Raw genomic sequence first — 27,702 nt, 5'->3', positions numbered from 1 at the left:
CTAATGAAATCAGTGCTGCAAAGATTTATTTACAGACTTAACAAAATTATTCACTTATTTGTACTGAACTTGCGTGGTGGTTATGTGGGTTTGGTAAGCCAAAGGAAATGATTCAAGCCATAAAGTAAGAGGAGAAATTACTAAAGCTAGGAAAAAGTAAGTATAGATGTGACCTCTGTAATGAATAGCAATTTAACATGATGTTCTGATCACTGACCAAAAGTATATTGCAATGTATATTTTGGAGAACTTTACCCTGAATAGTGAATTTTGTGCAACCCTCCATTAAATAAGTTTTTAAAAAGTATTGATTTTTTTTCCTTTTGCTGTCAGATGAATACAGTATCATTTAAAACAGGAATTCTATAGATCAAGAACACTATAGCTGTTCAGACAAACTGTAATAAATGGAATTTTGTTCACTGATTATGTTTTGAAATGTTTTTAGAGTTACACATTTTTATTTGTCTTTGAGTGACTAGGAAGAAGAAGTGGTTTATGAACTTGTGATATTGTTTGGAGATGTGAGTAATTTTCATGTTGGAAAAGCTAAGTGTGGTTAAAATCCACTCCATTTTTCTTAGGAGCATTAATCTTAGTTTTCTGCAGTAAACTACTATAAACCTTGCATACACTAAGATAATATATATGAAAATATTGGCTTCTTTGTTAAACCCATACACAACTGTGTATTTAGAAATCAACTTGAGGTCAAACTCAGATGAACCATTCACTGAAAAGTACATTTAAACTATGATATTGTCATCTTCTTATTTTTCTTCATCTCAGAAAGACATTCAGTGGCTGCCAATATATAAATATTAGAACTTGCCTCTGAGCTACAGAGACTATGAAAATGATAGAGTAAGGTAGTTGCTAGGAGAGAGTAAATAATTCACTGTCGTACTATTGCAAGCAGACAGCCATATTATATTACTATTATGAGAAATCATTACAACAGTGTTGTTTGATTTATAACTGAATTAGCTTTGGCTGACTCATCGAGCTTATTCGCTCCTCCCCTCTTGCTCCTTCAGACAAATGAGTTAAGTCAACTAGTATCCAAAAACACTCTACAATTCAATAACATTTTGCTTTCCAATGTGAGCTAGAGGAATTAGTTTCCTCAGTTCCTGTGGCTTTGCTAGGCAATGTTAGCAGACTATCAAAATACGCAGTGCAAACTTTTCTTTTGTTTATTAGTTATTATAGTTTCAACACCAAACAGAGGGATGTGATCGAGGGTATGTCTACACTACAGGATTAATTCGAATTTATATAATTCGAATTTAGGAAACCGATTTTATAAATTCGAATGTATTCGGCCACACTAGGCACCATTAATTCGGTGGTTTGCGTCCAAGCTACCATAGTAGCATCGATTTCCAGAGCGTGGCATTGTGGGTAGCTTTTACATAGCTATCCCATAGTTCCCGCAGTCTCCACCCCCCTTGGAATTCTGGGTTGAGACCCCAGTGCATGATGGGGCAAAAAACATTGTCGCAGGTAGTTCTGGGTACAGCCTCCCCCTCCCTCCCTGAAAGCAACGGCAGACAACCATTTCGCGCCTTTTTTCCTGAGTGAACTCTGCAGACTCCATTCTGCATCAAGCATGGATCCCGTTGTGCTCCAGAACGCAGTCTTGAACATTATAAACACCTCGCGCTTTCTCGTGGAGTTTATGCTTACACAGGACCAGAAAAAAGAGGCGAGGAGGAGGAGGCGGCGATTGCAGCGCAGCGACCAGCGTGATGAGGACATGGACACGGACACAGAATTCTCTGAGACCGCGGGCCCCAGTGCTTTGGAGATTATGATGTTAATGGGCCAGGTTATAGGCTTGGAACGCCGATTCTGGGCCCGGGAAACAAGCACAGACTGGTGGGACCGCATAGTGTTGCAGGTGTGGGACGATTCCCAGTGGCTGAGAAACTTTCGCATGCGTAAGGGCACTTTCATGGAACTTTGTGACTTGCTTTCCCCTGCCCTGAAGCGCCAGAATACCAAGATGAGAGCAGCCCTCACAGTTGAGAAGCGAGTGGCGATAGCCCTGTGGAAGCTTGCAACGCCAGACAGCTACCGGTCAGTCGGGAATCAATTTGGAGTGGGCAAATCTACTGTGGGGGCTGCTGTGATGCAAGTAGCCAAAGCAATCACGGAGGTGCTGCTACGAAAGGTAGTGACTCTGGGAAATGTGCAGGTCATAGTGGATGGCTTTGCTGCAATGGGATTCCCTAACTGTGGTGGGGCAATAGATGGAACCCATATTCCTATCTTGGCACCGGAGCACCAGGGTACCCAGTACATAAACCGCAAGGGGTACTTCTCAATGGTGCTGCAAGCACTTGTGGATCACAAGGGACGTTTCACCAACATCCATGTGGGCTGGCCGGGAAGGGTTCATGACGCTCGCGTCTTCAGGAACACCAATCTGTTTAAACGGCTGCAGCAAGGGACTTACTTTCCGGACCAGAAAATAACCGTGGGGGATGTTGAAATGCCAATTGTTATTCTTGGGGACCCAGCCTACCCCTTAATGCCATGGCTCATGAAGCCATACACAGGCAGCCTGGACAGGAGTCAGGAGTTGTTCAACTACAGGCTGAGCAAGTGCAGAATGGTGGTAGAATGTGCATTTGGCCGTTTAAAAGGTCGCTGGCGATCCTTATTGACTCGCTCAGACCTCAGCCAAACCAATATCCCCATTGTTATTACTGCTTGCTGTGTGCTTCACAATCTCTGTGAGAGCAAGGGGGAGACCTTTATGGCAGGGTGGGAGGCTGAGGCAAATCGCCTGGCTGCTGATTACTCGCAGCCAGACACCAGGGCGATTAGAAGAGCACACGATGAAGCGCTGCGCATTAGGGAAGCTTTGAAAACCAGTTTCATGACTGGCCAGGCTACAGTGTGAAATTTATGTTTGTTTATCCTTCCTGAAAACCCGCCCCCTTTATTGACTCATTCTCTGTAAGGAACCCACCCTCCCCCTTCCCCCAGCTTGCTTTCAAAGGAAATAAAGTCACCATTGTTTAAAAATCATTTATTCTTTATTAATTGATTATAAAAAGAGGGAGAGAACCTGAGTGGGGTTTGGGAGGAGGATCAGCGGGAAGGAAAAGCCCAGTAAAAAAAGGTTAAGAAAATGGCAGCCTTTTGCTTGGGCTGTCCACTGGGGTGGAATGGGAGGGTGTACGGAGCCTCCCCCCCCCCCCGTGTTCTTACACGTCTGGGTGTGGAGGCTATGGAACATGGTGAGGAGGTAGGGGGGTTATACAGGGGCTGTAGCGGCACAGAACCTGAGTGGGGTTTGGGAGGAGGATCAGCGGGAAGGAAAAGCCCAGTAAAAAAAGGTTAAAAAAATGGCAGCCTTTTGCTTGGGCTGTCCACTGGGGTGGAATGGGAGGGTGTACGGAGCCTCCCCCCCCCGTGTTCTTACACGTCTGGGTGTGGAGGCTATGGAACATGGTGAGGAGGTAGGGGGGTTATACAGGGGCTGTAGCGGCACTCTGTTCTCCAGCAGCCGTTCCTGAAGCTCCACCAGACGCCGGAGCATGTCTGTTTGCTCACGCAGCAGCCCCAGCGTTGCTTCCCGACTCCTCTGATCTTCCTGCCGCCACCTCTCATCTCGAGCGTCTCTCCTCTCCTCACGTTGGTCCCTTCTGTCCTCACGTTGGTCCCTCATGTCCTCACGTTGGTCCCTCCTGTCCTCACGGTCACTGGCTTCTTTCCTATACTTGCAAACCGTCTCCTTCCACTCATTCAGATGAGCTCTTTCATTCCTGGTGGATTGCATGATTTCGGAAAACATCTCTTCTCTCGTCTTTTTTTTACGACGCCTTATCTGGGATAGCCTTCGGGAAGGAGGAGGGAGGCTTGAAACATTTGCACCTGCTGGAGGGAGTGAAAAAAGGAGAGAATTTTTTTAAAAGATACATTTTTCAGAACAATGCTTATACTCTTTCACGGTGTATACTATTCACATTACATAGCACATGTGATTTCTGTGCAAGGTCGCATTTTGCCTCTTAATATTGAGTGCCTGTGGCTTTGCTGCTAGAGATCACAGACGCAGGTCGGGGCAACAGAATTCACCTTGCATGCTGCCATGGTAAGCCACTGTCTTTAGGCTTCTGCGCCCTGCTTTCCCACATACCAAGCAAAGCCCGTTGTGCTGCATTTTTCCTGTTAGCTTGTTTTCTGCTGCTGAAGGTTAACACCCCCCCCCCCCATCCAATTCTCTGGGATGAGTGCTTTCTCCCTCCCCCGACCGCGTGGCTGGTATCAGGGAAGATCCCTGCAGGAACCAAACTAACACCCCCCCCCCCCCCCCCCCGCCATGAATTCTCTGGGATGAGTGCTTTCTCCCTCCCCCCACCGCGTGGCTGGTATCAGGGAAGATCCCTGCAGGAACCAAACTAACACCCCCCCCCCCCACCCGCCATGAATTCTCTGGGATGAGTGCTTTCTCCCTCCCCCCACCGCGTGGCTGGTATCAGGGAAGATCCCTGCAGGAACCAAACTAACACCCCCCCCCCCACCCGCCATGAATTCTCTGGGATGAGTGCTTTCTCCCTCCCCCCACCGCCTGGCTGGTATCAGGGAAGATCCCTGCAGGAACCAAACTAACACCACCACCCCCCACCCGCCATGAATTCTCTGGGATGAGTGCTTTCTCCCTCCCCCCACCGCCTGGCTGGTATCAGGGAAGATCCCTGCTAGCAAAACGCGAAAAGCTCTGCGCCAATCCTCCCCCCCCCCCTTTGCACTTGGCTAAATGCAGGGAAGGATTTCTTTTCAGCCACAGGCAAACAGCCCAGTAGGAACGGCCACCTCAGTCCCCTTAATTAAATTCCCTTATTTCAACCAGGTTACCCTAAGCGATATCACTCTCCTGAGGATTACACAGCAAGATAAAGAACGGATGTTGCTTGAATGCCAGCAAACACCGGGACCATACGCTGCCAGGCTCTGTCAGGCAATGATACCAGATTACTTGCTACTAGCATGGCGTGGTCAAGTGTCCTACCATGGAGGACGGAATAAGGCTGCACTGCCCAGAAACCTTGTGGCAAGGCTTTTGGAGTACCTCCAGGAGAGCTTCATGGAGATGTCCCTGGAGGATTTCCGCTCCATCCCCAGACATGTTAACAGACTTTTCCAGTAGCTGTACTGGCTGCGAATGCATCCCAAGTGCTCAGGGCAAATTAATCATTAAAAATGCTTGCTTTTAAACCATGTTTTATATTTTAAAAGGTAAACTCACCTGAGGTCCCTTCCATGGGGTCATGGTCTTGGGTGCTGGCTTGGGAGGCTTGGGAGGGTACTTCAGTCAGGGTGAGAAACAGTTCCTGGCTGTTGGGGAGAACGGAGAGCTGGGTGCTCTCTGCCAGCTCGTCCTCCTCCTCCTCCTCTTCCCCTTCCACGGAATCATCAGGTGTACCTGATGAGATTATCCCCAGCTCGGAATCCACAGTCAGAGGTGGGGTAGTGGTGGCGGCCCCCCCTAGAAATGCATTTAGCTCAGCGTAGAAGCGGCATGTCCGCGGCTCTGACCCGGAGCGACCGTTTGCCTCCTTTGCTTTTTGATAGGCTTGTCTCAGCTCCTTGACTTTCACGCGGCACTGATCTGTGTCCCTATTGTGGCCTCTCTCCATCATGCCCTTGGAAATTTTTTCATAAGTTTTGGCATTTCGTCTTTTCGAACGCAGTTCAGCTAGCACTGAATCCTCTCCCCATATAGAGATCAAATCCAGTACCTCCTGTACGGTCCATGCTGGTGCTCTTTTTCGATTATCAGCCTGCATGGTTACCTGTGCTGATGAGCTCTCTGTGGTCACCTGTGCTCTCCACGCTGTGCAAACAGGAAATGAAATTCAAATGTTCCCGGGGCTTTTCCTGTCCACCTGGCCAGTGCATGCGAGTTCAGATTGCTGGCCAGAGCGGTCACAATGGTGCACTGTGGGATAGCTCCTGGAGGCCAATAACATCGAATTGCGGCCACACTAACGCTAATTCGAATTGACAAATTCGATTTTGGCGCTACTCCGCTCGTCGGGGTGGAGTACAGAAATCGAATTAAAGGGCCCTTTAATTCGAATTAAATGGCTTCGTTGTGTGGACGGGTCAAGCGTTAATTCGAATTAAGGCAGCTAAATCCGAATTAAAGTCGTAGTGTAGACCAGGCCCAAGTGTATGTGCACTAGCTGGTCCAGGAGAATAAGGTGTTAATGCCAGTTTACCCCTCTGCTTATGCAGGTGCTCAGGGGAAAGGTTGAGTGGCTCTCTTGAGACAGGGATTGGGAAGAGAGAGGGATTGGGAATTTCCCTGGGGCATAGGAGTCAAGGAGAGGTCCAAGAACAGAGCAGAACCCGATGGATATGACTTCCTGATGTGTGGCTTTGTTTACTTAGTTAAAAAAAAAAAGTGTGAATCAGAATAAAAATTGAGTTCAGGAGGAAGTGTTCAGGTGGTGTATAGTGATTTATCTGTATGTCTCCCATTGTTGTTACTGCAGTCTAGTTGTAGCTGTGTTGGTGCTAGGATGTTCAAGAGACAAGGTGGAAGAGGTAATACCTTTTATTGGACCAACTTCTGTTGGTGAGAGAGACAAGTTTTTGAGCCACACATTGCTCTTCTTCAGCTCTGGGGAAAGATACTCTGAGCGTCACAGCAAAATGCAAGGTGGAACAGATTGTTTAGTGTAAGTAGTGAGCACATATTGTAAGTGACCCTTCAAGGTAGAGTGGCCTGCTAACACCTCTGCAGACATAGGACAAAAAGATGGGTTTAGCGGGTTACAGATTGTTGTAATAAATCATAAATCCAGTGTCTGTTCAATCCATGATTTTTAGTGTCTAGCAGAATTTAAGCTCCCAGGCTCAACTTTTGAAAGTGTTGTGCAGGTTTCCTTTGAGGATGAGGACTGATGAGTCAAATGTGGAGTGATCGCTTTGTGAAGTGTTTTACCCACAGGTAATGTGGTATTTTTGTCTTTTATCATTTTCCTGTGAGTTCGTTCAAGAGCGTAGTGATTGTCTGGTTTCACCCACATAGCAGTGGTTGGGGAATTTAGTGCACTGGAGGAGATATCCCACATGTTGTCATAGGCATGTGAAGGGGGTGTTGATTATTGTAGCAGTAGAGAGAGAGATGTCTGCAGGTTTTGCATCTGTTCTGGCAGGGTCTGGTGCTGCTGTGAGTTGGTGTGTCCTTGTCTGTGGGGAGCTTGCTTCTGATGATGACTTGGAGAGGTTGGGGGGTGGTTTGAAGGCCAGAAGTGGGGAGTCAGGAAAGATTTCTTTCAGGATGGGGTCCCCATTGAGTAGACGTTGTAGTCTGAAATCCCATATAGGTTCCAATGTGGTAAGTGAGAACCAGGGTGTACAGTTGGAAGTGGTTTTATTTCTTTTATTGAAGCAGGTTCTCGTGGGGTATTTGGGTGGCCTATTCCATTATGCTGTCTACTTCTGTGGTACAGTGTCCTGGAGGCAGGAATGGACATGTCCAATCACTTGAAGAAGAAGATGAAGGAGACACCTACCTTTCCATAAGTATAGTTCTTTGAGATGTGTTGCACATGTACATTCTATGACTCATCCTCCTTTCCTTCTCTATTGGAGTCTATCTGGTAAGAAGGAACTGAGGAGGGTTGGGGCAGCTCAGTCCCCTTATCTCCATGCAGTTGTGCATGACACCAGAGACCATTCGAGCTGCTCCAACAGATACCACTGAGGAGAAAAAGTTCTCCAATAGCTGTGCATGAGGCGCGCGCGCGCACACACCAACAATGGAATGGACATGTGCAACACATAGAAGAACAACAGTTACAGAAACGTAGGTGGCAGTTTCTTCTCATGATGTGGCCTTTCACTACTTTGGCCAGAAGAGTGGGTAGCTCTATTCCAGTTCTTGCTTGAGGTAAAATTATTTAAACTTTTTTCTTGTCCTTAAAGAAATATATAGACACCAAATATCCTAGTTTTCCTGACTCTGGCAGCCAAGCTTTCAGCATTGTGTACAATTACCTTCTTTTAGTTAGCTGAGGTTTTGTTTTTTTTCTCCCCTTACCATCTCTTTCTGCTCTGTCCACCACTCTTTGACCTATGAGATCCAGCCACCTTAGGACAATGGCTTCTCTCTTTCCCTCCACACCTGGCAGGGGAAGCTTCAGCAGTAGTTTGCTCAGTTGACTCCCTCTCTCTCCCTTATGGCCACTAGCAGCGATGTCGTTGTTTGGATCACCATACTCCTTAGCTGCAGTGGCTTATTGGTTTTGATTTCCAGTTCACTGAAACAGCCTTGGGCAAGCTATCAGCCATATGAACTGCAGCAATGAAGGTTCCTTCTCATGGCCTTGATGTATACACACCTGGTTATTAGATAAAGACGAATTGAGGGGATGCAGAGAAAAGCAACAAAGTTAGACACAGACTTCATGTATGATTTTAGGCCAGGTCACTTAGAACCTGACTCTTGTGATGCTCAGCACTTATAGTTCTCAGTGAATTCTGCTGGAGTTTTGAGTGCTCAGCACCTCTGAAAAGTCTCTGTGCCTGTGTCATCTGTTAAATAATACATCCCCACTTTACATGGTGGTTGAAACTAAATAATTCATATTTGAAAGGTGCACTACACTGTAAGTGCGAACTGTATTTTTTGTGACTGTCAAAAGGAAAAGGCCAAAATCAGTAGGGAAAACAAGTGTTTTGAAGAGGATATATACTGACACTAAAAATGAATGGAAAGCTATCAGAAATGCTTCATGCAATCCCTTCCTCAACATCTTAACAATAAAAGACAGGAGTTGTTTCATTTCTGGTGCGGTGTGCTAAAAACTTAACCTTCAGTAAGTTAAATAAACATTAACAAGTGTGAAGTTGTATTTTACTAAACAAGTAATTCTTCTATGAACAGATCAGTTGTTGTTAACACTTGTATTACATGCCTACTTTTTCCAGTAAGCCTAAGGATGATCCCATTTTATGACAGTTGACAAATGAACAATATTAAATTCCGATAACTTAGCGTAAATGTTAGTTGTTGTCTTTTGATGTGGAAATTCATTTTACCGGCAAAGTCATTTTGAACAACTGCTTATTTGATTAAAGATAATGTCCCCTGTTCTAGAATACTGTTAATTCTTAATTACTGCCACTGTAAACACCGTGTATGTATGTATGTGTCTGTTTTAAGTACCCATCCAGGCATCCAGTAGATTTATCTGTAGAATAGATATTGAATGATTATTGGTTTTTTTTTTTATTTTAGTAATGTTAAAATCTGAAAGAAAGAGGTAGCTTTTCCTGATGCTCTTGGTGATGTGTTGAAAGTAAATTATGCTCTCTGACAATGCTGACATGGTAGAAACCAAAATGACTTTGGTTGTATTGCTAATAAACATAAAATTAAAGGGTTATAAATTAAAGTCTAAGTATAATTTGTGTGGTATTCATATATAGAACTCCATTAAGATTAGTGTGGACCTAAAGCTGAAATATTTCACTGTTTATTGAGTGAGTGTTTTCCCGTTTTAGACACTAGAAATTTAAGCAGAAGTAATGCAGTAACATTGTTACTGTAATAATACAGATATGAGAAGACCAGCAGGTTGCATTTGAAAGGGGTGCTGGTCATTAAACTTACAAAGGGAAGATTTTTCAACCTACTGAAATATACGAGTGGGTGCAATTTCAGGTTACAAGTCCAATGTCCTTATTCATTTGTCTTTTAAGGTAAATGAAAAGATTGACAAATACCTTTATGTTATAAAACATTTAATGACACTTGGCTTTTAGGTACATTATTTTTGGCACCATTAGCCTCATTTATCATTTGTGCCATCTCAAAACCAGGTAAATAAATTTCTGGCTAGAGAGTGCTAATTTTTGTGAAGATTATTATTATTATTTTTTTTAACAACTAAGTATCTTCTGTAAAGTGTTGTGTGGTATTATGCCACTGTAGATATATCCCTGCTTCAAGACTTTTCCGCTATTGGTTATCTTCAAAAGATTTGAGGACTTATAGTTTAAATGTAGTTTTTTAAAGAGTCTAGTTTTACTGTACTAATATGGTGTACTGTAGTTTTGTCTTATTTGTATTGACATTTATATTTTTTTATATTTTTCTTGCTCCTTTTCGTCCATCATATGTAGTAATCAGTGTGGCTGTTCTAGGATTTAGCCACATGCTATTTCTACAATGACATTGTTAGTTAATGTCACGTCTAGATTTTAAGTTTCTTTACAGCATTGTTTGTTTTTAAGAAAAACTTACAGCTGCAAGACAAACAAAACAAAATGTGACATCTATACAAGTTAGAAAACATTTCCATACATGATCATAAAACTTGTAAGCAGTTTTCAGAAAAAAGCCAAAATGATGAGTTTTATTGCCCTGTTAGACCCACTGAAGCAAGAATTCTTATTTAACTTATTTGGGATATTTTATAATGACAAGCTCATAGAGGAAAAATAGTATGCCCCTCAGTTTCCACTGCTAAGGTAGTTGGTCAGCCTCCTTACCTTGTGCTTAGTTAAATATTTGTCTTGGAAGAAAATAATTTAATAGCATACAAAAGATTCAGTGTCTGAAAAGGTGCAAAAAATATTACCAAAGTGGTCAAATAGTTTATTCATTTTTCCAGTTTTTTCATTACCTCCCTGAAAAGACAGTTGAACCAATACAGAAAATGAAGTCAGAAGTCCACAGTACGGCTGAGGGACTCATTCAGTTCTTTAGAAACCATATATCTGTGTAAGAAAACAATTAAAAAAGTTGATATACCTTGATACTTGACATAGTTGACACATCTTGTCTTCCAGGTATCCCAATACACTGGTTCTCTACTTTGGTGTCTTGAGTTTCCTGTGAGAGCGTGGCCAAAAGTCCTATAGTTTAAGGTGTTTTTTTGTTGTTTTTGTTTTGTTTTTGTTTGTTAAACAATCAAGGCTACTGAGGCTACCTCATACATCTATAGTTGCACCTTACACTGTTCCTCAGTCAGTTGGTGTATTAGTGCATTTGCTGACAGCTACCAAACACTACTCTCCCATGCCACTTTGTTTTTGATTGTTGCCTTAGCAGATTCTTCCCCCGTACATTTGCAGGTTAGTTTTTGACAATTAATTGTAGTTGAAAAGGATCACTTGCATATCAACGCTTCCTTTGTTGGTGCACCAAGTATTCACTCTAGTTATTTACGTGGCCTGCTTCCGTGTAGTAAACCGACTGCCTCGCAATCATTAATGAAGTTTTATTCTTACAACATCCCTGTGAGTGAGGGAAATACTATATCTATTTTACAAATAGGGAACTGAAGCACAGACTATATTAAGTAACATGCTCAAGATCACTCAGGCAATCTGTGCTGAAATGGGAATTGAAACCATGTCTCTTGCATCCTAGTCTAGTTCCTACCCTGTATGTTAACTTTCCCTGGGCCTGTTCTTGTGTAAACACCAACTGTAAGACTCACTGAGCTCCATCACATTTCAGGAAAATTTGGCAAGAGAAAACCCCAGTAATCTTGATCACTCAACTCAAGTTTGATAAATGTGATTCTCTGATATGTTAAATTTGCCCCACGATATCTACCATTTGTATTTCCCCTAATTCAAATCTTTCCCTTGAGGAGAGAATTGGATCCCTCACCCAGACCTCAAATGGAATGGCAGACTTTTTTTTAATGTCACTTTTCTAATCAGGTATCAGCTGTGCTCTTGGTATCGCTGTAATGTGTTTATGTGGATGTATGCCTTTAATGGTGACGGCAAAGGAAAAAGATTGGGCTTATACCCCTTATTTGCCTGACAGATTTTTTGAAAGCAAATTTCTAAGCGTTTCTTTCTTTTTTTGCATTGGAAGTTTTGTTGTCTGTCCTGGCAGACCGTGGAACTGGAGGTTAGTGAAATGATGTTGTCACAAGAGTTCAGAGAGCAAATACTGAGCAACTGATGGGAGAAGGGATTTGTAGTCAGACTATAAAACTTATTGGGAAAAGGTGTGGGTTTTTTTTGTTGAAACCTAGTTAACTACGGTGGTAAATGTTTTGGGTAAAGGATGTCTCTGTTAAAAATTCAGTGTCCTGCTCCTTCAGTTAAAATTAGAGCTCAGGTTAAACACCTGAGACAGGTTCTGATGAGTCTCCCAGGAAAAACAGGGAAGACCAGACTTGACATTGCTGATGCTTTGGTGGTGAATATCAAGTAGGATTAAAAAAAACAAACGTTTTTTAGGCCTTGTTTGCACGCTAAAGATACAATAAGGGATGCCAGCTGTTCTTAAAACCCTGTGCTAGTCACCTCGAAGGGGAAATGTTTCTGTTTTTTGTCTAAGTATTTTTTTTTTTTTTTTCATGGTCTGTTCCTGTATTATTTCTTTTTATGAACTCAGGCTGGTCTCTTTCAATAGCTGAAGTGTACTTAGCAGCCATTTCCTTCCACAGTGTTCCTGTACAAGGAATTTGTTGGCTTTTCTCTGTACCTGAGTGAAATAGTTCCTTAAAGGCCTGGTGAATTTATATCAACACATATGAAGTCCTTACTGTCTGTGGGATTTTAGTCTGTTTTTTACTTGCCAATTGGTAGCACTTAAATTTGGGAATTACCCAGTTCTCCTAAAACCCTGCCCAATAATGTTCACCCTGCTACAACTACAGCAGGTCTGGAGGGAGAGGAAGATAAAAGAATAAAAAATTTGACCTGGAAAGATGGGCCCACAGAGAGAATCCTGAGGAACCTCCATTTGGCTTGTATGGAATTGTCGTCTCTCTCCGTGTGTTTGTAGTACCTGAAGAATGCCATCGGGGGAACTGGCAAACAGTTTGAAGGAAGGAAAAAGCTCACTAGATGGATCTTCTGTCCGTAAAATTTCAGGAAGCCTGCAGAAAAGCTTTCTTCTGCAAGCTCCGTGCACCAGTTCCTGCAAGCAGCCTGCAGTGCAACGTTCAGCCCCCAAAAATCAAGCAGAACTGCAATATGTAAGAAGAGGGAAGCACTCATGAAAATATTCCGGAGCCACCGGATAAGTGGACAGTTGGCTGTCTTTGTGGGTGAAGATAGATCACTTTAGTTTTCAGGGCTGAGAGTTTGGCACCTTCCATTTAAAATGTTAAAACTCTGTTCAAAGATTAAGTTCACAGATAACCCTTTTTTCCCCAAGGGAAAATGGCAGCTATTAATCTGCCTCTGTCTTTGAAAATGAATTGCAAAGATAAGCAAACAACTAACACTGTCAAAAAATATACTTTGCTTTCCCTTTGAAGAGCTCAAATCACTATACAATCATTAACGTGAAGGAAAGACTGAGTGCTAACCCTTTCCCCATACATGCTATATACATTGGATTTATGGTTACTATTTTGCTTTTAAAGAACCCATGTTGTTAGATGTAGATGTCATTTCCCCATAACATTCCGGATACAGCTCATAATTTCCCACTAAAAAGTCAGAAATCTTATTTTTCTAGAAGCATGTATTTGTCTTCTCTACTGGTTTCTTTGGGTTAAAACAAAAACTTCCCTATGTTCTTTCTATACCTTTTTTAAAGTATTGCTTTCTTAATGTGGCTTTTTGGTAGTATATTCATCTATTTTTTATTCTCAGTTGTATTTTGTTTTAAATTAATTCCCCAAGAGTTTTTTGGTAGTGGTAGGCAATTTATAATAATAATTGGATTATGATAAATTAATGTAGCACTCATTTTATAATTGTTTACTGTATAAAAGACTGAAAGCTATTGATTTATCTGAGGTTAACATTAGAAAAGTTTGCACTTGCCAAAAGATGTCCAGTAATATTCGCAAATAAATGTTGATAAATGGTTTCTGCTAAATAAATGCAGGCACTGTGGCCACTTACCTCCTGCATTTGGGGCAGCACTTTAGAAATGTGTTTGTAATTGTCTTGCATATGAGAATGAACTTGAATTATGCATTCATGGCTAACTTCAGACCTCCTCTTCAAATTGGGTGATTCTGAACCCAAATAAAGATACCTTTGTTTTGCTGGTCAGATTGCATTTTTTATGAATGTAAATAGCAGATGTGGGCTTCCATCAACCTTTCTGCCTCTCACCAGTCCCACTGCTGCCAAAAACTACACCATCATTGAATCACTTATTTACGATTACAGTAGAAAACATGGCACTGCTAGTTTTAGAGATATTCTTATGTAAAATATGTTGATGGAGAGCTTGCTTGTTTGTTTGGGCTATTTGTTAATATTTGTCTATATCTTCACTATCATTCTTTTTTGGTGAATTTGAAACACTGATCTGGTGAAGCCTACTTCCTAATTGCAATTATTATATAGTTTGCTGTTAACTGAAAATCATGTGGAACTGAAAGGTAAACAGAAGTTATCTAAATGTTTACATTTAGATTGGAAACTAAGTTTTGTAAATTTACTTACAGTGGGTTATGCGCCTGCTTTATATTAAACAGTTTGTGTTGATTTTTCTGAAATTATAAATATGGAGTTCATTAAATCTTAGATCTGCAGGTTCTATGGAACAATCAGTTCCTTGCTTTAAAATAATTGACTTTCTTAGGTAAAATGTCAGGAAAGTTAAATGAATAGATGTATCATTTAATATGAAAGCTTTAGCAGATATGAATAGATGAGGAAAGTAACGTGCAATAATTAGATAAGAAATCAAGTGGATGACTTGGAATAGTTAGTTTCCCATAAGACTGTGAAATAATTCTAGGTTATTACTTCTCCAGTAGAAAGGCTGCTTCTGTGTTTCCAATATTTTCTTGGAAGCTGACTTTTTTATCTTTAATGATATGGGGTAGCTGTGGTAGCGAGAGTGCATTTCTGAAAAACAGTATCTAGATAACTGTGGCAACATATACTCTCTGGCGAGTGGCAGTTTTGGCTGTGGAAACTAAGTCTTAGATTAAGATAAAAAAAGTTTTCTAAAATCAAATGAATTGCACAGCAGGGCCTTAATCGATAAAACTGTTTGAAAAGTGTCTTTGGCTCAGCTTACTGACCCATAGGGTATAACTTGCACCATAAAGCTAGAGTTACAGATTAAGAACTATTGGGGGTCTTCTGACATCAAAATTAACAACACATGTTTTTTTTTGTTTGTTTTTTTTTCTGGTGCCAGAACCTTCTAAAACTATTGGCTATAATGATTGATATCAAGGTCATGGAAAACAGACAAGCAATGTAGGAATTTATAAATCTCTGCTCTCTTTTTAGCCTGTGTGCCTCAACTTTGAATGGCTCTATGGAAAACATAAAACATGTTTTTTTTTTCAGAATCCAGAAGTAGAATTAGAATATTACAACCATACATTTTCCCATGCCTCTGCAATAAAACTCAGAATTACTCAGGGTGTTGAACCAATCCTTGTGAGCATATCTGAAAGGGCTAATTATAGACAACACACAGTTCCCTTGTCCTCAGCAGCTGTTTATAGACATTCCTTAAAGCACATGTCTAAATATTTACCATTCATTTGTAGGTTAACATGATATTATGTGTTTGGGAGAAAATGTAAACAAAATTAGTGCCCTAGGAAAAATCTTAAATTTTATTTCTGTTGAGCTCTTGATTAATTTACTGTCGAATCAGTCTTTTCTCATATACCATAATACAGGGTTATGACTGACTACTCAGTTTGTACTTCACTGATTCTCCAATTAGTGTATTGCAGATTTATGCAGCTTCAAGGGGCTGAAGTCAATTTTTAAGTGATCTGTTTTACAGCAGTTTGACTGTACACTTTCATAAGTGAGGGTTTATTTAGGATATGTATAGCACTTTGGCCTAAGGTCAACAATGCCAGTGTAGTTTACATGTTGACAACGCTGGCATTTTTCTACCTTATTCTGTTCTAAGAAAGATCATTTGCTGTGGGAAGTCTGTTTATCGATGATACCGTACATATACTCCTTCATCCTTTGCCTACATAAATCATAGTAAGTTAATTAGGGGAGGAGTGAATCAAACTGGGCAACATAACGCTATCTGTTAAATAAATTGATTATATTTTAAAAAATCATTTTGGGATAAACCGATACCCGTAGTATCTTTAAAATATTGACAAATACATGTTGTGCAAAATAAGTAAAAGTTCTGCTGCTTTATTTAGAAGATAAATGGCATTAGGTAAATTACATTATTGTACATTCACAGTCTTTTTTTAAAATCTTGAATACGATCACAATCTTTCTGTTTGAGTTTCTCCTTTTACGTCAAACTGTTTGTGGCACATCAGTATATGTTGAAGAAAAACTCTAGTTTTGATAACACTTGCACTTTCCGGAAATTGGCTTTCATGGAACTGATCAGGCACATTTATGACTATGATGTTCTGTCTGTAAATGTTAAGATTTAACCAATCTCTACCACCAAACAGGAAGGCCAAAAAAAAGGTGCTTTAGTGATAAGGATGATAAGAAAAGCCGCACCACTAGTGAGGAGGATGGAGGAGCAAAAGGTATCGGGGTGGGAAGAGGAACTTTGAGCTTGTGCAGGGCATGGATTTAGAATAAAATAAACTATAATTTAATGTAACTTTCCTTAGTCCCTTTTAGCAATTTTGTATTTTCTCCTGAGTTTTGTATTTGACAGAAGATTTCAATTGTTTTGTAAAATTAGTTCAAGTTTTATTTTCCAGTAGTGGTAAATAAGACATACAGTGGTATATTTTTGGAAGGTTTATTTTAATTTATGGAATCAGCAGCTTTTACTTCCAATGATTTGTTTTGGAAAACAAAACTGCATAGACTTCAGTGTATTCAAATTAATAGAGAAAATTTAACTTCAGTGCTAACATTCTCTTGTTTCTGTTTTGTGTGTTCTGTTTGTTCTGACCATTCTCTGGGGACTGTGCTTCTGGTAAATCCCTCCAATGCAGTTCACAAGATTCCTCTGCGATTCTCCACTTGAGGTATGAATTTAATCCTAATTCTAAACTTTGGAATTGTTTAATGCCAGGGTATCTTGGTTTCTTCAATCTTCTGTAAACTGTACTTCTACTAGATCATTATCTAGGTATTCCAATAAGAGGACTATCTGTAAGGGGCATAGGCTGAGATTTTCAAAGGAGCGTATGGGAGAGGCACATTCTTCCTTTGAATTTCCGTGGGAGTTAACTCCTTTAGGCTCTTTTGATAAACCCACCCATTGACTCTGGTATACACAATACACCTATATTTTAGTATTGGGGATTGCATACATTGAGGCAAAACCCGGTAACCCTTGGTCAAGCAAAGCTCTTCAGGATTGTAGAATCAGATCATGAAAGGATAATAAGATGTCTAGATTTCTGATTGATTTAAGTTAATTTAAAAAAATCATGGTTGGATTTTTTTTTTTTTTTTTTTACTTTTTTAATAATGGCCAGGTATCCGATTGAATGTTATAACTATCTTAGGATGCTATGCTATCTTTTCCCTCTTCTCTTTAGTAATAGCCACTAATGCAGAATCTATCCATAGTCTGGGAGAGAAAGTTATCAAATTATTAAGGGCATCATTAGTGCCCCTCAAACATTATAGTGGGTAGGGCCTTCTGTCCCTGCATTCCTTCAACATCAACTTCATTGCCAGTCCAGCAAGGTCTCTCGGCATATTTTGAGGGGGACTAAAGGGGCAGAAGTTAAGTAAAATTCTAAAGTTTTCATTGTGTTAATCTGATTTCCCCCGCCCCCACATAGGACATTTATCATTCAGTGCTACTTAGGACACCTGGTATTCTAAAGACCAGGCTTACTTTATATACTAATTACGAAACATGTTCTACAGTAATATCATATCTTAATGGTACCAAACCTCAGTGAGTGTTTGTCCATACAAAAGGATGGTTTAACAAGTGAGGAGCTGTGTGTCTTATTTTAAATTGATTATGTTAATGTTTATCAGTTGCAGTGTCTGGTTTTTATCCTCTTAACTGATTCTCTGACTCTGTTACTACAGTACAAATCCAAGATAAACAAAAAATAAATTTAATAATTGAGGAATATGTCCGTTCGGTTCTATGTTGCAATTAACTTCCTCAGCCATCAACAAACTCCTTTCTCTGCCTTCCTTAAGAGTCCATCTCCAGTGCACAGCCCTTAGCCACTTTTGGGCACACACCATGTAGTAAGGTTGCTGTTGCTCACTAGGTCTGTGAAAGAGATCTTTTTTTAAAATAGGTCATCCTCATTTTTACTTAAAAGGGATGCAAATTGTAAATTGGTTATTGCATCAGTTGGCTTTGCAGAAGTTTGGCTAGCATGATTGTTTTATTCCGGTCATCTCAATCCATTGTTGTGACATCGTACAATAAGACTTTAACCTTTTCAAGATCCACTCTTTTAATGTTGGGGCCTGCATGCCAAACCAGGATGGCTGTTACCAGGAAAATCTTTGTGTAAGTGAAAATTTTCACAAGATGTTGAAAGCACAATAGTTTACAGGGCCTAACGGGCTCTAAGATCTTTACTGTGCTCACATGCTTATGATTATATGTGATCACCAATTTTCTGTTCCTTTGCTCTCATTGCTGGCAGAAGTTTTTAGCACAGCCTGACAGCTAGTCCCCTAGCTGGTTCCTAAATGCATGCTTGTTACATGGCTCTTCTGCTGGTTTAAAGTAAGTTCACTAGCAGGTTTCTGGAAAATGGCTAATCTGTCAGCCTCAGTTTGTTTAATATCCCTTTTTCTTTTAAGAATTAAAACCATGGAAGAATACTGTGGGGGGGAGGGGGGGAGGGAAAGGGGAGAGAGGGTGGGCTGGGGGAAAGAGGCTATGCATAACATCTCATGTCATACTTTGGGTTATTATGTCAATACAAGTAAATTAGAAATGAGCAAAAAACTCAACATTAAGAAATATTTTCAGAAAGATTTTCTACCGTTTTGGCAGTTTGTTTGTAAAAACTGGTTTATTGTGAAGTAAAGGAAAATTAAGTGAACACATCACGTTTTAATCTTATCTGCTTTTGTTCTAAAGAGGAATCCAGGACTAGTGACTAAGAACTGAGAAAGGAGTTCACAGTTTGGAATGATGATTGAGATTACTTCATTTCCAGAACAAATACTGGGAAACAAAAATGTGGTATTGTCTTTGTTGTATGTCTTAAAGAGTTAACAACCACATGATGGTAATGAAATTGTCAGGTTATAGTATAATTACACCAGTAATTTGATATGTTGCAGTTTGAATGAAGCCATGTGTGGAGAGTTCGTTACTTTTCTCTGCTGAATCCACCCCCTTTACATTCCTGCAAGCTGAAGACTAATAGAGCTCATTAGACTTTATAGGAAAAGGGCTTTTATCACCTCGTCAAGTCAGGCAGCAGATTTCCATTATATTTCTAATTTTGTATGGCTACATAGATGCTGATGTACGCTTCCCTGCTAGGTTTATGCTAGTATTCTTTCTTACAGACATTTTTTATTGACATTTCGAAGCTTGAATTAATTTTTGTGTGGCACCACTTACAGATGTCTTCAATTAGATGAAGTTAAATAAAAGGGGTTGTATATCTGAGGCCAAAGGATTCTTGAAATTCTCTATTCTGAAACGATTTCCACAAGCCAATCCAGTAGGATGCAGCTTCTTCCATTTTGAGAAAAAAAAATTCAAAGCAAAACAAAACCTTATGTGAGTTTGAATTTTTAATCTGTATTAGCTGCAGCAAGTACCTATATTAAAATAGTCTTCCCACTCATTTTATACTTCCTTCCTTTATTACTTAATTCAATCTTGAGGTATTGCCATCAATTCTTAAACATGAATTAAAATATTATTTCCTTCGAGATATAGTAAGTGACAGGGGAAGAACAGACAACTCTCTAGCAAAAAATACAACTCTGTAAAGAGAACCATCCTATTTTCCCCACTAAGACTATATAAAAAGCATTCAGCTCTTTATCACTGCTAAAGATTTTGGTGCCTTTGGTGCCCCTTCAGTCTGTCTAGACAAGAGCAAGATTGATGGTGTGGTACAATGCATAGCAATCTGCCATATAAATATTAGCAGAATAGCTAAGAATTATTCAATGAGTAGAAATAAGCATATCAGTGATGACACTGTCTTGTGGTACTCTTTGGTGTTTACTTGGAGAAAATGCAATGTTCTTAAAACAGAAAGTTGCAATGTCAAGTAAGAGTTTGTACATGAAGTTCTCTCTGCACTGAAATGAGAATTTACCTTACAAAAATACCAAGATTGGGGACGAAAGTAGGACTACAGTAAACGATCTTATGAAGTTCCAAATGGTTGTGATGTTGGCAAATCTTTATTAAGCATAGTTGTTAAATAGATTTTTGGTAATCAGCAAATCTTAGTCAGTTTTTGTTATCTCTTTGTTACCCTCATTAGTTTGCTTTTCCCCCTTTTACAAGCCTTCCTATGTGTCCTCTTCCCAGGCCACTATGTTGCTTCTTTATAGTCTTTTTGCCCTGTCTTTCCCTCGCTTAGTCTCATCACCTCATTTCAGGTTCAGAACTTTGTGCAAGAGACCTGTTACTAGCATTGACAGTGCTGTGCCATAGATTTGCCATCAGCCTTCTAAAGTGCACCAGTCAAACTAGCTTTCAGAGCAGGCACAGCTTACATGTTTTGCTAAACCTTCAGGGTGAGGAATGAATGTGCTTGTGACCACTGGTTTTCTGTCTGGACAACTATTTTTTTCCCTTGACCGCCCCTTCTAAAAATATTTAAACATGCTACTTCGTTAATCCCCATCCTCCACCCCAAAAAAGTCATGGGTTACTATTTAAGAAGTTAAATTTAAGGGTTGATTTATTATGAAATGCTTAAAATACGTGGTTTATATTTTAGAAGAATAGAACTAAGAAAAAGTTTGTGCTCCAACACAAATTCTAATTTTTATATCTGACCTTTTATATTCATGCTGTTCAGAAAACAACTGATAGCCAATACATTTCTGATGTTTTGGAAAAACTAAGATTAATGGGATTGGTATATAAGGTAATTCTATATTGTATCCTTTTAGCCCTTACTTACAATTTGTGATAAAAATAACTGATTTTTTTTAAAATGTCAGTTTTCTGTGCAGTTTCTTCCTGTCTTCTATCAGAGGGGTAGTTGTGTTAGTCTGTATCCTCGTTCTTCCTGTCTTCACTGGTCACAAGGCCAAGACCAATCAATACAAAAACTTTGCACCCTCCTTATTCAGCCCATCACGTTTTTGTCCATCCTCTGCCCCAGGCCCGCTCTCTTTCTCTCTCTCTCCCTCCATCCGTGTCCCCACCCTGCTCTATATGGAGAAGGGGTAAGCGGGGTGTAGGAGCAGCGGGGAGGGGGACACCCTGACATTACCCCCTCTCTACACCCCCCCCCCCCCCGCACAGCAAGCAGGAGTCTCTGGGAGCAGCTCCAAGGCAGAGGGCAGGAGCAGCACATGGCAGTGGGGGGAGGGACAGCTGCAATTGCTAGCCTGCTGGGCGGCTGCAGCACAGGGCTCTTAGGGGAGCGGGGAGCTGATAGGGGGGCTGCCTGTCCACCCTGGTTCCAAGCCCCCACCAGCTAGCTACAACAGGCTGCTCTTCCTGCAAGCATGGACAAAGCAGGTGGCTGCCAAACGATGTTAGAAGGGAGCATTGCACAACTTTAAACGAGCATGTTCCCTAATTGATCAGCAACTTAACATCGAAACAATGTTAACCAGGACGACTTTAAGTGAGGAGTTACTGTATATAAAATTGTGGTACTATAAGGCTTAGCTATCATAGCTAATTAAAAATCAATTTAAAGCTTGTAACAGTCTTGAAGCCTATAAGGATTCATAGGAGTGCTGAAGTTTGGTTCAGTCATATATTTAGTGAGAAACGGGAAATAAAAATATTTGGCCAAACTGTGAAGTCATTCCACATTTATTTCCTTGTGGGTATAGAGAATTATTACCAGCTACAAGAAAAACAGCAAAGATTTACATTTTTCAAATATATTCCAGGAGTTGCTTTTATCAGTGTCCTCTTTGTTGAAAATATATAGCTTACACTGCATCAACCGAAGAAGTGAGCATTACTGTTCAAAGCCACCAAAACTGAAGAAATTAAAAATGACCACATACTGTAATTCAGTCTGACTAGTAAACGGGCATAATGTTAGTGTGATAGCATGCAAGAACCTCTAATTTATCTCACCCTCCCCCCCACCCCATACACACAATTAACTCCAACATCAGCAGACTTCCAATAAAGTGAGGGCACACGTTGCAAAAGTTTCCCTCTAGGACCCCCAGGAGCATGGCGAGCTGCCAGGTACACAGAATACTGGGGAGGCACTTTGAAAGCCATAATTTCACTGACCCCAGGGAAAACTCTATCTAGACTAGAAGCCAGAGATTTCCTCCTTTCCTTTCCCTTTATGGGTAGTATAGACTTGTCTTCCCACCTTCTTCTTTACATCCAAAGCAGAAGAGAAAGAAAGTATGATCCCCTTAATTGTTATGGTTAATGTTACATTCCATCTGGTAAGTGATAATTGCTGTATCCCAAGATAGAGCAGGAATAGGTAGTGACCAGACTATATAGGAGTAAAAACTACACAGTTACCTTGATCGTAAGTTCTTTGGGGCAGGAACCATCTTTTTGTTTTGTTTATGTACAGTGCCTTGCACAATGGGGTCCTGGACCATTACTCCTAAGTGCCCTGGTAATACAAATGAATGATAATAAATAAAGTAAAGCTTCTATAAGAAAAGTGAAAGTGACTGACATGCATTAAAGCAATCTGGGACATTGACTATCATAAGTGAAATTTGAATATAACAATTTACTATAAACATGTTCCACTGTATTACTGGACTTATGGTCAATACAATATATTATATGATAGAAGTTAATATTAAATATGATTTAAAGCACTAATGATACAACATTGAGATGTAAAAATTTATAGCCAGTATGGTATGATGTCAAACCCTCTGGTGTTAATAGAATTGAATATGATGTTAAGTGGAATTAATATGCAACAAAATGCATTTTATTGTACTTTTTTGACATGATATAAACTAGTTTATCTTTTTATTTTGGTCCTGGTTTTCGTTCTTAAATCTGCATTTTTGATTGCACCCATATCAGCAAATCTTTATTATTCTCACACCAATGAATCATTGATTTTTTTTCACATTGATACCTAATATTAGCATTTGTGACCTGGTAGCCTCAACCTCCCGGGGGGAGGGGAATAATTTAGCTTATTTTTGTATAAAACTTCAACTTGTTGACTGGGAGTATGGTGTGATATATTCAGATATCCCACACTGTTGTGTTTGGGGATTTAAATTATTTAGTTGGTCTCCCTGTGAATGCTAAAAAGTTGTTCAAACTTAGAGATTTGCTGCAGAGCATATTGTAATAGGACATTCTTATTTCTATCACTCTACCTCTCTTCTTATGTTTAGCTGATACAAAAAACTTCCTGGGACTGTTTTACCCTTTTCCCTGCCTGTTTTTTAAATTAAAATGTGATACATTTTCAAAAATATATTCAACTATTCTATTCAAACTAAATAAATACTGAATTTTGTTAGCTTTTTTCTTTCTCATTATTTCCTGTGCTAAAAAACAGCAAACAAAACTGTCAAATGTATTGCACTAGATAATAAAATAAGGATATATTAGCACAGGTTAATGAATGGCCAGCAGTGGGACATGAGTTGTTCAATTATAAACTATGCTGCTTTCTGTGAGTCAGTGTCTGTTAACTCAAGGTACAGCACCCTGTGAGAGGGGGTGGGTGTCCGAAGGCTTGGGATGGTACAAGATACCAGCAGCTCCTGCTGTACCAGATGGCCTGGAGCCAGGCCACCCAACAGTTTGTACCATGTTCTGCTAACCTAGGGTTGAATCAAACCCATTGCCTTTAAAATACCATAATAAAAATAACCCAAATGTTAGGTCTTGTTTGAAGAAAAGGTAGCATCCAAGGTCATTTACCTCAGACTTGTGAGAGCCTGGGGTTTTAATAATATTCTATAGCCCTTAATCACAGCATACCCAGTTGTGTTGTGATTCTCTCTCTCTCTCTCTCTCAGTTTGAGGTTTAGCTTTCCCCCTCCCTCTAGTGTTTTTCTTTTTAATGTAATTTATTAAATGAGAAAAAAACACTGTTAGCTTTTAAAATTCCCATTTTTTTCACTTGGACCATGCTGTCTTTAGACACCCTCGTTTTAAAACCCTGAAGGCATAAATATTTTAAACTGCGTTACTAAGGGAATACTATTTCTAATGTCAGGCTGTTTCCACAGCGTGCTTTTGACCTTGGATTTCTTGACTCATTAATCTTAGAAGCCATGGCACTTGTTGTAGTAATCAGAATAACTCAGGGTTTTTGTGGAATAAGAGTGAGGGTGCAGTGTTTCTGGTAGATGAGATGAGCCCTGTACGGTATGTCTTAATCACCTGATGTCAATTATGGTGTACTTAACATAGCGAGTGCCAAACATTGTCCCAGAAGGACACTTTAATAGTGCAAGGTGCTATACACCCATTTCTTGAGGAACAGATCAATATTTCACATTGACTTTGTATTCTAGATCTGTTATACCTCAAAAGCCCCTAGATGGAACTTAATACAAGTAAGACCTCAAGTTCAATGGAGTTGAGTATTCACTAAGATATTGGGGAGTGTGGGGAATAGTATGGTACAAAAGATTACTTTGCATGAAAGGAGAAAATGTGTAAAGTAAAACTTTATTCAGTGAGGTTTTGTTTAATATAACAAATAGAACACTTTGCCTGGAATTATTGCCATGCCTGTAATACATTCATTGTAAAATATAATTTGTTCATAATATTTTACAATAATTGAATTGGTGGGAATTAATAGTGGGAATACTTAAGGTAGAAATAGTAAATACTGTACCTGACACCTGTGCTTCTTTTGCGGAGGTTCATTGATTCGTTTTGGTTGAGATGATGTTATAGGGCCTTTTCTCCCTCTACTCGCTACCATCTGCGCGCACACAGGCATTCTTTTACTTCACAAAAAAACTGCACGTTAGCTGAAATGTCATTCTGTATACTCTATACTGCTTGTCATTCTATATACTTTTTTTGAAAGTTCAACAAATAGGGTTGGACAGTTTTTAACTTCAGATATTTAAGTTTAGGCTTTTTTTGCATGTGGATAAAAGCTTACCCTTCCAACTTCACTGCTTCACAGAGATTGACTTTTTAACATGTGAAGAAATTAGAAGCAGTTTAATTTACAAGAAACACAAGTACTTGTTTCTGAAGCTGTGTAATGCAAAAGCATAATACAGCATTTTCTGCTAAATTTAAGGTACTGGGATGTGACTCTTCAAATAGAAGTGCACCTCTATTGCACTTCTCTTGGTGGAATGAGACAAAAATAGAAAAACTTATTGCTCTTAATATATTGAGTGTATTTCAGTCCATGTTGCTCAGGCCCTCAGCAAGAAGACATCTGTTGCTAGGGTGATGTGCATTCTGAGTGCATGCAAGGGGCAAGAGCATGATGCTCCAACAATGCTGGAGTAGTGGAACATAACAGCAGGCACAAATTAGAGTAGTTTCACTTTTGTTTTAACTTGAAATAATGGCTAAACTGACCCCTGACTGCTTGCAGAAAGTGCTAAGAGCTCTGGTCCACATGAGGAGCTGGTGCTTAAAGTAGTGTTGCTTTCTCTTGGAACATATATGTGAAAATAATCCCTAATGAAGAATTAAGCATTAGATCTAACATAGAAATAACTCTGACATGGTTAAGGTTTTAAAATTCTGAATTTATTTACTTTAAATGATTCTTGATATTCAAAAATCAAGGTTTTTTTGTCTGAGTAGCTGCTGCATGAACAAATAGTTTATATAAGAAAAAACATAACTTAGGGTTACCATATTTAAAAAATAAAAAGAGGACACTCCATGGGCCCTGGCCCCGCCCCTTTCCCACCCCTGGCCCTGCCCCTTTCCCACCCCTGGCCCTGCCCCAACTCCGCCCTTTCCCCGCCCCTTCCCCAAAGTCCCCGCCCTAACTCCCCCTCCTCCCTCCCAGCCACGCGAAAAGGGCTGCCCGAGCGCTACCGGCTTTATGGTTTGCCGGGCAGCCTCCAGACCCTGCACCCCCGGCCGGCGCTTCCCCAGCGCAGCTGGAGCCTGGGAGGGGAAGCGCCCAGCCGGGGGCGCAGGGTCTGGAGGCTGCCCGGCAAACCATGAAGCCGGTAGCGCTCGGGCTTCGGGCAGCCCCTATGCCTCCGGACCCTGCGCCCCCGGCTGGGAACTTCTCCTCCCCAGCTCCAGCTGCTCTGCTCCTCCCCGGACTCAGACTTTGGCTCTGTTTAAGAGCCAAGCTGCCCGAGCCAGCGCTACCGGCTTCGGGCAGCCCCCTTGCCTCTGGACCCCAGCCGCCGGCCGGGCACTTCTCCTCCCCGGCTCCAGCTGCTCTGCTCCTCCCCGGACTCAGACTTCGGCTCTGTTTAAGAGCCAAGTTGCCCGAGCCAGCGCTACCGGCTTCGGGCAGCCCCCTTGCCTCCGGACCCCAGCCGCCGGCCGGGCACTTCTCCTCCCCGGCTCCAGCTGCTCTGCTCCGGCGGCGCAGGGTCCGGAGGCAAGGGGGCTGCCCGAAGCCGGTAGCGCTGGCTCGGGCAGCTTGGCTCTTAAACAGAGCCGAAGTCTGAGTCCGGGGAGGAGCAGAGCAGCCGCGGGAGAGGAAGTGCCCGGCCGGTATTTTTCCCGGACATGTTCGGCTTTTTGGCAATTCCCCCCGGAAGGGGGTTTGATTGCCGAAAAGCCGGACATGTCCAGGTAAAAACGGACGTATGGTAACCCTACATAACTGATATAAGATCTGCATACAAACAAGTCTGTGTATATGCACTATAGTTTAAGGTCCACATTTTCTATTGATGCACAAGCTGTCAGTTCCATATTTAGTGTTAGTAACACCACACTGCAGTTATTGGTTGCAAAAGCAATTGGTGAAATCTGTGCAAGGAGAAACATCTGAGTTTTAGGCCTTAAAATCTTGAAATTGTCCTATTTAGAGGTTTAATATTGACAAGGTTATTTCATATAATTTTTTTTTGGGGGGGGGGGGAAATGGAGGAATATTTTGAAAATATAGATGGAGGACATGCAGCTTTCCTAAATAAGATTTTAATCTTGCTTGTGTACTCCAATCTTAGCTCTGGTTCAATGCATTTAGTTTGTAATGACTATAGCCAAATACTTTCTCTTTTGCCTTTTATAAATGGTCATATTGTAAACACTACTTGCCTGGTCTTTATCATTGGAGTTACTTGTTTGGTAAAAGTGACTGAATTGTTCAAACAAGTCAGTTGAAATTATTTTTGCTCATGTGACTAATTTTTGACATGTGGTACCGATCAGAATACGTTCGACTGCCCATTGTCTATTCCAGGGGTCGGCAACCTTTCAGAAGTGGTGTACCAAGTCTTCATTTATTCACTTTAATTTAAGGTTTTGTGTGCCGGTAATACATTTTAACGTTTTTTAGAAGGTCTCTCTCTATGTCTATCTATAATATAACTAAACTACTGTTGTATGTAAAGTAAACAAGGTTTTCAAAATGTTTAAGAAGCTTCATCTAAAATTAAATTAAAATGCTGATCTTAAGATGCCGGCCTGCTCAGCCCGCTGCCAGTCTTGGGTTCCGTTCACCTAGGTTGGCAGCGGGCTGAGCGGGGCCGGGACCCCAGACCGTCAGCGGGCTGAGCGGTGCCGGCACCCCAGACCAG

General features: G+C 40.8%; 1 protein-coding gene across 3 annotated transcripts in view; it reads left to right on the top strand.

Moving 5' to 3' along the window:
- Positions 1-27,702, top strand: part of ATE1 (arginyltransferase 1) — a 153,934-nt gene that overhangs the window by 39,760 nt on the left and 86,472 nt on the right. For all 3 annotated transcript variants that reach the window (XM_065407279.1, XM_065407277.1, XM_065407278.1), the window contains exon 8: positions 16,878-16,910. In XM_065407279.1, coding sequence (XP_065263351.1) covers positions 16,878-16,910 — 33 coding nt within the window. The remainder of the gene's footprint in view (positions 1-16,877; positions 16,911-27,702) is intronic.

The sequence above is a fragment of the Emys orbicularis genome, chromosome 7, assembly GCF_028017835.1.
Source record: "Emys orbicularis isolate rEmyOrb1 chromosome 7, rEmyOrb1.hap1, whole genome shotgun sequence".
NCBI lineage: Eukaryota > Metazoa > Chordata > Testudines > Emydidae > Emys > Emys orbicularis.
The sequence above is the reverse complement of the archived record's forward strand: the minus strand, read 5'-3'. Positions and strand labels throughout refer to the sequence as shown.